The sequence below is a fragment of the Rattus rattus genome, chromosome 15, assembly GCF_011064425.1.
Source record: "Rattus rattus isolate New Zealand chromosome 15, Rrattus_CSIRO_v1, whole genome shotgun sequence".
In the NCBI taxonomy this organism is placed as follows: domain Eukaryota; kingdom Metazoa; phylum Chordata; class Mammalia; order Rodentia; family Muridae; genus Rattus; species Rattus rattus.
This window is the reverse complement of record NC_046168.1, coordinates 43,677,788-43,690,199: the sequence shown is the minus strand read 5'-3', so window position 1 is coordinate 43,690,199 and position 12,412 is coordinate 43,677,788. Positions and strand designations below refer to the sequence as shown.

Below are 12,412 nucleotides of genomic sequence, written 5' to 3'. Positions count from 1 at the left end.
CCTATATTCAACAAAACTGGAAAATCTTGATGAAATGGATGGTTTTCTAGATAGATGCCACATACCAAAGTTAAATCAACAGCAGGTAAACTTTCTAAACAGGCCCATAACCAATAAGGAAGTAGAAGTCATTAAAATCCTCTCAACCAAAAAAGTCCCAGGGCTAGATGAATTTAGTTCACAATTTTACCAGACCTTCGAAGACCTGATACTAATATTCCTGAAACTATTTCATAAAATAGACACAGGAGGAATACTACCTATGTCATTCTATGAAGCCACAATTACTTTGATACTTAAACCATACAAGAATCCTAGCAAAATAGACAATTCAGGGGCTGGGGATTTAGCTCAGTGGTAGAGTGCTTACCTAGGAAGCAGGCCCTGGGTTCGGGTCCCCAGCTCAGAAAAAAGAACCAAAAAAAAAAAATAGACAATTCAGACAATTTCACTTATGAATATCAGTGCCAAAATACTCAATAAAATTCTTGCACACAGAATCCAAGAATACATCAAAGCCGTCATTCACCATAATCAAGTAGACTTCATTATAGGGATACAAGGTTGGTTCAGTATATGAAAATCCATTAATGTGATCCACCATATAAACAAACTCAAAGAAAAAGAATGACATGATCATTTTCTTAGATGCAGAAAAGCATTTGACAAAATACAACACCCCTCATGTTAAAAGTATTGGAGAGATTAGGAGTTCAAGGCCCATACCTAAACATAATAAAAACAATTTACTTCCAACCAACAGCCAATATCAAATTAAATGGAGAGACATTTAAAGCTATCCCACTAAAATTGGGGACAAGACAAGGATGCCCACTCTCCCCGTATATATAGTACTTGAAGTGCTAGCTAGCACAATAAAAACAACAAAAAGAGTTCAAGGGGATACAAATTGGCAAAGAAGAAGTGAAGGCATCACTATTTGCAGATGATTTGATAGTATACATAAGCGACCCCAAACATTCTACCAGAGAACTTCTCTGCTGATAACCAACATCAGCAAGTGGCCAGATATAAAATTAACTCAAATAAATCAGTAGCCTTCCCTTATGCAAATGAAAAACAAGCTGAGAAAGAAGTTAAGGAAACAATTCCCTTCACAATAGCCACAGATAATGTAAAATATCTTGGGGTGAATCTAACTAAACAAGTGAAAGACCTGTATGATAAGAACTTCAAGTCTCTCAACAAAGAAATCGGAAACAATCTCAGAAAATGGAGAAATCTTACATGCTCATGGATTGTCAGAATAGTAAAAATGGCCATCCTACCAAAGGCAATCTACAGGTTCAGTGCAATGCCCATCAAAATCCCAACACAGTTCTTCAAATACATGGAAAGAACAATTCTCAAATTTACCTGGAAAGGCAAATGACCCAGAATAGCAAAAACAATTTTTTTTTTTTTTTTTGCTGTTAACTTTTTAATAATGTCCTATTCTTATCCCCCATCCCCCAAGTATCTGCAGGTCACTACTCATTGTCTTTTATCGTTGTTGTTGGATTTTTTTATTTACATTTCAAATGTTATCCCCTTTCCTGTTTTATCTTCATAAGCCCCCTATTCCATTCCCCCTCCCACTTCTTCAATGAGGGTGTTCCCTGACCCCAACCATCCAACCTTAACTCCTCCCTGCCCTGACATTCCCCTATACTGCCTTAACAAAACCACAATTTTAGGTTGTTATTCTTTCTCTGAGTGACAAAGATGTTGGCTTCTTATGTTCTGCATTATAGCATTGTATCTTGTCTTTATCATGCTCTGTTCATTTAAGCATACTATAACGTGATGGTGACACTAAGGTTGACTATTTTTTTTTCTTGATAAATAGCTCACCTGTGATAATTAATAAAGTCATGTTTTAAAGGACCACAATGGAGTGCAGTTGTAGAGCACTTGCCTCTATGGTTGAGGGCCCTGGTCTCACTGAATAATTTATAAATAAATGACAAGCCACATTGCTTGTAACTGACCATGATGAGTATGCATAGCCTTCTGATGTCATTCTCCTGTTCTGTTTGACCTGCTTCTTCTAGATTTCTTTATTTAAATTGTTCATTTTTTCTGAATCACTGCTAAGTAGAAATGCGTTCAAACAATATTACTTAGACCACATTATTTCAGATCTTTATAATTGTGTTACCGTCATGTGTTGGTTAAAAGATATTACTTGGTTGAGAATGATTGTTTTATAGAAGCATTTTTATGAATTGACCCTTCAGGAGGGTCAACCTTCTGGTAGAGGTAATATATATATATATATATATATATATATATATATATATATATATATATATATTTGTTGTTGTTGTTGTTCTTAGGGAATTTTATTTTTTTTCCATCTTTACTACATTGGGTATTTCTTATTTACATTTCAAATGTTATTCCCTTTCTCATTTTCCATGCCAACATCCCCCAACCCCCCTCCCATTCTATATGGGTTTTCCCATCCCCAATCCTCCCCCCATTACTGCCCTCCCCACAAGAATCCCATTCACTGGGGGTCCAGCCTTGGCAGGACCAAGGGCTTCTTCCCTTTCCACTGGTGCTCTTACTAGGATATTTATTGCTACCTATGCAGTTGGAGCCCAGGGTCAGTCCATATATAGTCTTTGGGTAGTGGCTTAGTCCCTGGAAGCTCTGGTTGGTTGGCATTGTTGTTCATGGGGTCTCAAGCCCCTTTAGCTCTTTCAGTCCTTTCTCTGATTCCTTTAACAGGGATCCCATTCTCAGTTCAGTGGTTTGCTGCTGGCATTTGCCTATGTATTTGCAATATTCTGGCTGTGTCTCTCAGGAGAGCTCTACATCCGGTTCCTGTCGACCTGCACTTCTTTGCTTCATCCATCTTATCTAGTTTGGTGGCTGTATATGTATGGGTCACATGTGAGGCAGGCTCTGAATGGGCGTTCCTTCAGCCTCTGTTCTAAACTTTGCCTCCCTAAGCCCTATCAAGGGTATTCTTGTTCCCCTTTTAAAGAAGGAGTGAAGCATCCGCATTTTGGCCATCCTTCTTGAGTTTCATGTGTTCTGTGCATCTAGGGTAATTCAAGCATTTGGGCTAATAGCCACTTATCAATGAGTGCATGCCATGTGTGTTTTTCTGTGATTGGGTTAGCTCACTCAGGATGATATTTTCCAGTTCCATCCATTTGCCTATGAATTTCATAAAGTCATTGTTTTTGATAGCTGAGTAGTATTCCATTGTGTAGATGTACCACATTTTCTGTATCCTTTCCTCTGTTGAAGGGCATCTGGGTTCTTTCCAGCTTCTGGCTGCTATGAACATAGTGGAGCATGTTTCTTTCTTATATGTTGGAGTATCTTTTGACTTGAGCGTCCTATAGGCCTGTGCGTCAGAAGTGCCATAGACCTGTTTTCCTGTTTTCTTTCAGCCAGTTTTGGGAACAGAGTGTTCTGCTTTCAGGTGTGTAGTCGTTCTTGTCTACTGGCTTTCAGTTGTTCCTGTGGGCGTGTGTCCTGAGTCCACCAGGCAGGTCACATGGAGCGAAAAGTTGGTCTTACCTCTCATCTCGGGCCTGAAGTCGCTCCTAAGGGCTGTGTTTCAGCTCTCTGTTAGGGCAGCAACCAGAAGGTTGCCCCTTCTTCTCCGGGGTCCCTGTGTGCAGGGGGCCCTGATGGTGCTAGGCGTTTTCCTCTAGAGTCAGAAATGTGGGCAGAGAGTAGTCTCTTCTGGTTTCCCAGTTGTTTCTGCCCCTCTGAAGGTCTAGCTCTCCCTCCCACGGGATTTGGGTGCAGGGAGCTATTTGACCAGGTCCCTTCAGATCCGGGCACCGTCTTGTATATATACATTTTTTTGCAGCCTATCTCCATAAATTTTCAACCTTTCCTCTTGTTCACCACCCACCAGAGGCAGTGGAAGAGAAACTTATTAGGATATGAGAGAAGTGGATCTGTTTAGCAATAGTTCTTTGGGGGTGAACTCAGTCATCTTTTTCTTTGTCAGCAGTTCAGTCAAGTAACAAACACCAAATATGAGTCAGCAGCTAGAGTCCAGTCCTCTTGGCAGGCAGACAGCACACATGAACCAGCAGATGTAGTTCAATCCCAAAGAATATGCAAGGTTTGCCAACTGTCCTGAGGTGAGCCTGCAGAAGAGTCAAGAAGCCACAGTAACTTTATATAAAAGAAGTATTTTGTCACATTTCTCTCAATGGCAGCATTAGCATTCGCGGAGCTCAACATTGGTATGTAAGCCACCAATACTTGCATGTCATTAGTGAAGAATAGTGATGCAGAGAGAGCAAAGCAGACCAATGCTTCTCCCCCAATCTTTGTGGGATCATATTTATACTCCTTCCTTATGTGTCCTTTCTTGTGTCCACTATAGCATCCTTTCACTTATGTCTGCTTCAGGAAAACGTCCTTTCACCTGTGTCTGCTGCAGGGAAACATTCTTTCATACGTCAACTTTAGCAAGACATCCTTTTACCTGTGTGCCCCAGCAAATGATCATTTTACATGATTGACTTTCCTAAGAAGCTAGAAGTTTCCACTTCAGAAATTTAAGAAGCAGAAACCAGTAAAGCAAAATACTTTTTGGTCTAGTCTAAGCTGCCATACTAGAAGGATGATGGTAGGGCCTGGGGCACCTTTGCCATAATAGTGAGATGCAGTGGTTTTTGTTTTTTTTTTTTTAAGAATGAGTTCCTAACTCAGTATGTCCTCTCTGTCTTCCCCACAGGGCCCCTGTGTCCATGACGAAGATTCTGGCCTGTCACTTTCAGGAAAACCTGCACTACAGGCCCTTTTGTATCACTGCCGTTTCTATGAACATTTGACTCACATGGTGAAACATTGTTACGTTGGAAGATATATGTTTGATTTTAATATTTCTGCTTTTACTGAAACTTCAGAATATAATGATTTAAATGGTAAGTATAATACCTTTATCATTATCATTACCATTATTATAAAATACAACTTCTCTTAAATGATATTGAGAAGCTAGGGAGATGACTAAGTGGTTAAAACACAAGTGGAAGGACTGAAGTTTGTATCTTCAGCATCCACACAGTGGTCTGGAATCCCCAGAGCAAGCTGTGTAGTCAGATTGACCCGTGTCACGTGAGAGATCCTCCTTTAATATACAAAGGGATAAGAGCGCCTATGGAAGACATGAAGTAAACCTCTGACCTCCACACTCAAGAGTACACATGTGAATATTTAAATAAGCATGCATACCGTCTACACATGGAAAAAAAAGCACATGCTCACTAAAGAACATTTGGAAAATAGTAAAAGATTCATCAGAAAAAACTATCTCTAGAGAATACCTCTGATATATTTCTTACCATCATTTTCCCTATGTGATGTTTTTTTCATATGTTTTATGCACACTTTCTGTTTAGTTTCTGCTTCTCTAAACATTGCCTGAACATTATTCTGTGTTATAAGTTCTTCATAGAACCATGCTTGACATTTTCTTAATGCTTCTTAAGTTATTTTCTGGCCCTCAGTAAAGTTTATACCTTTTTTTTCTGTGGTACAGTCTTAAGCATTTTTAAGACATCCATTCTTGTATGTCCAAAGACGTACAGTCTTTCGGTTGTTTTCCCCTACCTTTCATATGAATGAGATCTTTTCTATGGCTTCTCGCTTATTTGGTAAAAGTCTTAAAAAATCTATTTATTTTTGTATGTCATAAATTTATCAGAACATCTTGCTGAAACCTTTTTATTTCTCTTGTAGATATTCTCATTTTCTAAGTTTTATATATTAATGCATAAATACTACTTAGATGTTATAAAGTGAAGATCCATTTAGCATAAACTGCTTTAATTTTGAAATTAATATTAAAATATAATGCTTTAGAATTAATATAACACAGAAAAGGTTCAATAAAAAATACAAAACCATTAGCTATATGAATTTATGCACTGTCTCATGAATATGTATGTGTATGTAATTATAAATAAGATTTATGTCTGTATGCAAATATATACATATATAATAAGCAGTAAACTGAAATGAAATTCCATTACTTTTAATTACTTAAATGTGAATTTATTTATAATTATTTAAATGTATATTCACATTTTTATTCCCATCTTAGGGGAGTTGAAAGTAGCACTTAATGAAGCTCTTGAACTTTATAAATAACTGTCTCTATTAGAAAAGTGAGTTAGTTGTTCAGGTGTTTTGATTTTATGAGTCACTGTTGTTCCTAACATGGCTCTTGAGCCAATCTGCACTGATGCATTCTGAGTGTTTGTTAGAAGTGTGCATTCATGGTTTCATTCTCACGTGGGCTATTAGAATCCCTAGGGCAGGTGCGCTGGAGAAACTGCACCAACAACCTCTGAGCAATTCTCAAACACAGTGAAAAATACCATTCTTTAGTTTATGGTTCTTTCCTTAAGGAGTATGTATTCTGTTGATTGTCGAAGAACCTTGAGAAATGTCATATTAACTATTCTCTGTTGTCACAGGTTTAGATGACTCATTCAAGTTCTGGAGGGCCCCCTCTGGGACATCTACTCAGGATCATGAGCCAAGTTCTCTTTCTACCTCAGAAACAATGGTAATTGAAAAGAACACATAGTGTATCATTTTGAGTCACTAAATAAGTTTATATTTGCATACTAGTGATAAAATATTGGATACAAATTTAAGGTTAGGATTATAATGTCTTTTTGAAAGTACATTCTGAGAAGACTCTTACTCTGCATTTACTCAAAATATTCTGTTTAATATGTTCAATTATCCTCATTTGGTAGACACCCTTTTACTTTCCCACACAAGTGTGTCATTCTAAAGTTAAGTAACTATGGTAAACAGCAATGTAAGAGGCAAGGTTGGCATTTCAACTGGTATTGCTGGCTACAGTCATAGCTACATACATTGTTTCAGTTGAGTCTTCAGCCGCTCTTTCCTACCTTTTCTGATTGAATCGAGAGTAGAATCATGTTAATAATTAAAAGTCATTAATTGTCCTGAAATTTTGATTAAGGGCAAAGCAGAATGAGAAAGTGTACATATTCAGGTCATTCCAATGTGGTATTGATAACTTCAAACACGTTTCTAAATACCTGTATGAAAAACTTTTCTACAGTATGTGAAATTTGCATGTATGTACATGTCGTCATTCTTGCATATGTGGCTTCTTCCTAGAAGCTGATGCCCATTTTCAGTTTTCTTAAGTATATCAAAAGCATTTCTTCTAATTAAAAACATAAATTTTTCAAGTGTACTCTTAATAATTGTGTTGTAGAATCTATTAGGAAAGCAATATGTATATGTGATAATAAAATATATAGACATTAATAATATTTACCTCCTATATTGTCCTTTTCCCTTTCTTCCCTTTATTGTTTCAAAAGAAAGGAGTTGTATTTAGTGCTAAACTAGACCTTTATGTGGAAAAATGGGATAATTACTCTGCTCCCACTAGATGTCATACTTTCCAAGCTTAAATGTAAAGACACTTTATCTTCAGTTCAACAAGAGAAATGATATAATTAAATGCTAAGATGAATTGTATTAGTTGGTTCACAGAAAAATCACTGGAGGAACAGCATCAATATATTCTTAAAAGTAAATTTTCTCAAGTGAACCAGTTTCTAGAAGACTATAGAATAGCCACTCTAGTGAACCTTTAGTTCTGTGACTAAATGACCCTCAGGTAGAGAAGATGTATTGAAACTCACAGTTTGAGAGCTTTGCGCCTGCGGTTATGTGACTTCATTGTTCCTAGGCCAGTCCTTAGTGAGGTAGAACATCATACAGGGAAGCATGTGGTGGAGCAGAGATGTTCATGGTATGCAGTGAGCAGAAGATAGTTACAGAGGAGGATCTGGGGTCAAATGCTCCCTTCAAAGTCACCCCCATCTACTTCCTGTAACAAGACTATAACTCTTAAAGTTCCCATGAAGCTACCAATAATTAAGTAAACTATGAAACTTTCAATGTGTTAATCCATTGTTGTATTCAGAGCCCTTGAGAAATAATTGCCTCTTAAAGGTCTTCTGAGGGGCTGTGTTACGGGGGTTGGGGAGAGCATTTAGCACAGGAACCCATTTAGTGTATATCCCATTTAGTGTATATTAACATATGAACTTTACAGCTTAAAGCACTAGATTTGCCAAGAATCTAATTACTATGATCCATATTTAAATAGAAATACTTTTGTCCTCATTAGTCTCGTATTAATGTCAAAAATATTCAGGCAAAAAAAACCAAAAAAAAAAAAAACCAAAAAAACCCAAAACAACCTAAAAGGAAGAGAGGCTTGTTTTGCCTCAGTTTGCGAGGTTCAGTCCAGTCTCTGCCCTGTTGCTTTTGGCCTCTGATTGCACAATACATTACAGTGTATGTGCAGTAGGTAATAGAGGAAGCCGGTTCATCTCATGACATCTTAGACTCTGAGAAAGATGCAGAAAGGAGCCATGATTCTCATATATTCTACCAGGGTACGTCCTGTAGTCTAATGTTCTCCAGCAAGCTCCACCACTAAAGATTCCCCTATCCCTTCCCTGTAGCACTGTGGACTGAGGACCAACCTTCAGTACATGGGCCCAAGGGGACATTTAATATCTAAATTATAGTGATCTCTGTGAACATAACAGCCCTTAACTTCTTCACAGTAGTTGTTACAGCGTGAGATGAATGGCAGGATGGCTCAGAGACTACCAGCCTTCACTGTGCAAGTTTAATGACCTCAGCTTTGATCCCTGGTTCTATCTCACAGTCGAAGGAGAAAACCAACTCTCAAGAGCTGTCCTCTGATCTCCACATAGGTGCCATGGCGTGTACATGCCCACACCCTTCCCCCCACCCCCACACACACACATATTGCTAGTAGTAAAAGATAATATACAAAAATGTGCTACTGAAATATTTGAAGTTTCAAAAAGGATTATATTATATTATATAAAAATATTAATAATAATAAAATTACTTTATTAGGTTTGTGTAACACTTTCATACATGCATATAATGCTTTTTGACACTCTCACCTCTTGCCCTCTCTTATCTACCTCATATCCTAATCAATCTTCCTTCCTACCAGTCCCTTTCCCAGAATCATGACTTTTGGTTTCATTTCATGACTCTTATAATTTAACCAGGGCCAACTGTGGCTTTAATTATGGGGTCACCAGTGGACATTTAACTGAAGGCAGTGACTCTCATCTTCTTAAGTCTTTCAATAGCAAGCAGTTGAATAGTGAAGGTTAAGATCCCCAAGTACTTCCTTCATCCATGCCTGACTGTTGATGGTCTCACTCTTGGGCAGAACCCTGCACACATCTGTTATCTGCTGTCCATTGGTTATTCTAATGGCTGTATCTTCCCTAGATGATATTGTTTGCAGCTCTTCTCCCTCTCTTCCAACTCCTGTATTATATACTAAGACATCTTCACCAAAAATTATTTTTCAAATATAGCCCATTCAAATCATTTACCTTTTTTTCAGATGTTGATAGTTTCCCGGGACTTCTACAGTCAACTTGTGTGTTGTTGTTGCTGTTCTTAGTACTACTCTTACTATTTCATTTCTCCTTTTGGGAGAAGGTAGAGTCCAAACTGAAGTACTGGAATTTTGTTTTTAATTCATTCTAAGTTCTGTAGTTGTTCTTATTCTGTTTTTCTTAACCATGGCTAACATGATATGCATCTTTGCCCTAAAGAGACAAGTCAAAGAATTCATTTACTACTCATTACCACTGTATGCAAAGACAGTTGTACTTAGATCAACTAATACTTTCTCTAATGGCTAGAATTGGCTAGTAATCTAGAACTCAGAAGTTATAAACTGAGGTAACAAGGCGAGGGACTGTAAATCTTGGGGGCCCATCTGGCTCTTTATATCTGTTTTTGTTTATCTCTCAGAGTTGAGAAAAAATAAGGTCTGCTTATTGGTTGACTTTTCCATTTTTGTCTTTTCTAAGTCTGGGACCCTCTTTGATTTGGATCCCGAATAAGTGTTGCCACTGGGCCTGTCCAGCCTGCGCTGTCAGAGTCACTTTAGGGATGCAGCAGTGCCATCTAATGAATTCAGTCTTTTGTTTGTTTGTTTGTTTTCATACTTTGTAAGGGTTGAGCTTGTATACTGTGTATAGTACAGATAGAATAAGCAGTGTCCTGGGCAATCCCTTGTCTTGAACAGGACCAGAATAGGTCTTTTCTATGTGAATCAAAACTGTGCAGCAGTTAAATATTTAGAGGCCAAAACACTTATTATTTGAACTTCTAGTGAAAAGGTACAGATTTTTATATCAGCATTGATTATTAAATATAACTAATTCTTTTACATGTGTCTTCCAAATATTTTTTTCATGGAAGTGGAGAAGTTTAGTTTAATATATGTTTGGTTTTGCTCATTAAAAAGGAGTATACCCTTATGTTAAATCGAAAAGAACGTATGTAAAGATCAGTGGAAATATAGATCACCTATACTCAATTTTTGAGGCATATTACCAGGCAAAGAACCCCTTGACTCCTCAAGTATATGAGGAAAATTCTAATATAATTAATAGATTGTTTTCACAAGCATCTTCTTTAAGCTTGGGCTTTTTAATCCTGTCTCCTTTACTTTTTTTTTTTTTTTTTAAATAGCCAGAGGAGCTTTTTGATAGGAGACAGATGTATTTATTATTCAGGTTTGCCTAGGTTGTGATATTAGTCATGGTGTTTGATTACTCTTTCCTAGAACCATAAAAATCACCTTGATTGCTTTGACATGAATATTTTTTACATGCCTCCCAATTGTCATCTGGACAAGTTTATTTGTAAAATAAGCAACAGTTAGATTATTTTGCTATTATCTGAATTTAATACAAGAGATTTAGTGCTTGTCTGTGAGTGATTTATTTAGAAGAAACATTCATTCAGATAGATATTTTATGCTTAAGCTCGGTGTTTTTGACTTTAGAATTTTCTCACTTACTAGAACCAAAATCATATTTACCTAAGGTGGGAAATAATGTCTTCTGTTCAAATGGAGATTTATTAAGTATATTTAGATTTAATCGCTGTGGATTTTTTCATATTCTCTTTACTCTCAGAAACTACAAATGAAGATAGTCCTAGTGTTTGCTTTCATGATATCACTTTAAGTCAAAAGTACAATATGCTAAAAGTAAGCACAGCCAGTGTACAGATGTGACCTTGTAGCACTGTGACAGCAATAATGCTAGTTTATCAGTTCTGGTGATGTCCGATATCATGTGCACACACTGACACAGGGTCTCCCCCTGTGTAGATTCTTTGTGCCTTTTCACAGGGAAAGAAATATCTTACCTTCCCAGGGAGGAATTTTTCACATAAGAAGTGCCAAACACAATAGCCTGAGTGCATTCAATTTTTGAGGGTCACAGCCTCATCTACAAACCTCTAGGTATTTTGTGTTTTGCTTTCTACAGCAATTCTATCAGGTTTGATGTTTTAAAAAATGTTGTATTCTGAAACATGGTGTCAGCATTTTGACAGCCTTTTTTTTTTCTTTTTCAAAGTTTTTTTTCTTATATGAGGTAAAATAGAGAAAAATCTTTTAATACTTCACTGATTGTTTTTGTTTAAATTCAATATCTGCAAGCTTTCCCCCCACTTTATGTGTAGGGTTTTATGTTTGTTCATTTGTTTGTTTTTTGCTTGTATACATCTGTTCATCACATGTTTGTCTGGTATCTGCAGACCTTAGAATAGGGCATCAGGTCTCCTGGGAATGGTTGTGATGCAGAGGTTGTGAGCAGCCAGATGGGTGCTGAAGATTGGACCTGGGTCCTCTGGAAGAACAGCAAGTGCTTTTACATTCTGAGTTATCCATGTCTCCAACACTTACAGTGATTATTATAGGCATTATTAAAACTTAATTGTGCAATTTGAAACATCAGGAACAAACTAAACAAACATGGGCGTTGGAGAGTTGGCTAAGCAGTTAATAGCCTTTATTGATTTTTCAAAAGCTTGAGGTTCAGTGTATTCCAGTTCTAGGGGCCACCTTCTGTTCTCCATGTACACTAGGCACATAGGTGGTAAACATTCATACGTGGTGGCAAGCCACTCATATAGCTAAAATATATATCTAATGTAAAAATCTCAAAACCAATAAATTTTTCATGAATAAGTATGTATCTTAAACACTCTGTCATTTGGGCAATGAGAGCTGTAGATTGCTTATGAAAGGAAAGGTATTGGCATTGTACCCCCAAGAGCAAGTTCTGAGCATGATTCTTCAGTGGGACAGGCCAAGGAATAAGTGACTAAGACAGGAGATAGAGCGTGAGGAAAGAGAAGGAAACAAGGAAGAGGGGCAGCCATATTTGTTCCACTTGACAAAGGACTGCCATGGTAAGATGAGGTGCTTGGTTTTAATTGGGCATGTTATTTCAGTGAGACAGAGGAGGTGTTTGACTTCAGTACTTTAATGGCTGGA

The 12,412-nt window shown here is 37.3% G+C and overlaps 1 protein-coding gene across 6 annotated transcripts in view; it reads left to right on the top strand.

Annotated features, from left to right (window-relative positions):
• The window catches only part of Rttn (rotatin), a 167,375-nt gene that overhangs the window by 104,058 nt on the left and 50,905 nt on the right, over positions 1-12,412 (top strand). For all 6 annotated transcript variants that reach the window (XM_032885546.1, XM_032885544.1, XM_032885545.1 and 3 more), the window contains 2 exons: positions 4,721-4,910; positions 6,468-6,559. In XM_032885546.1, the coding sequence (XP_032741437.1) occupies positions 4,721-4,910; positions 6,468-6,559 (282 nt within the window). The remainder of the gene's footprint in view (positions 1-4,720; positions 4,911-6,467; positions 6,560-12,412) is intronic.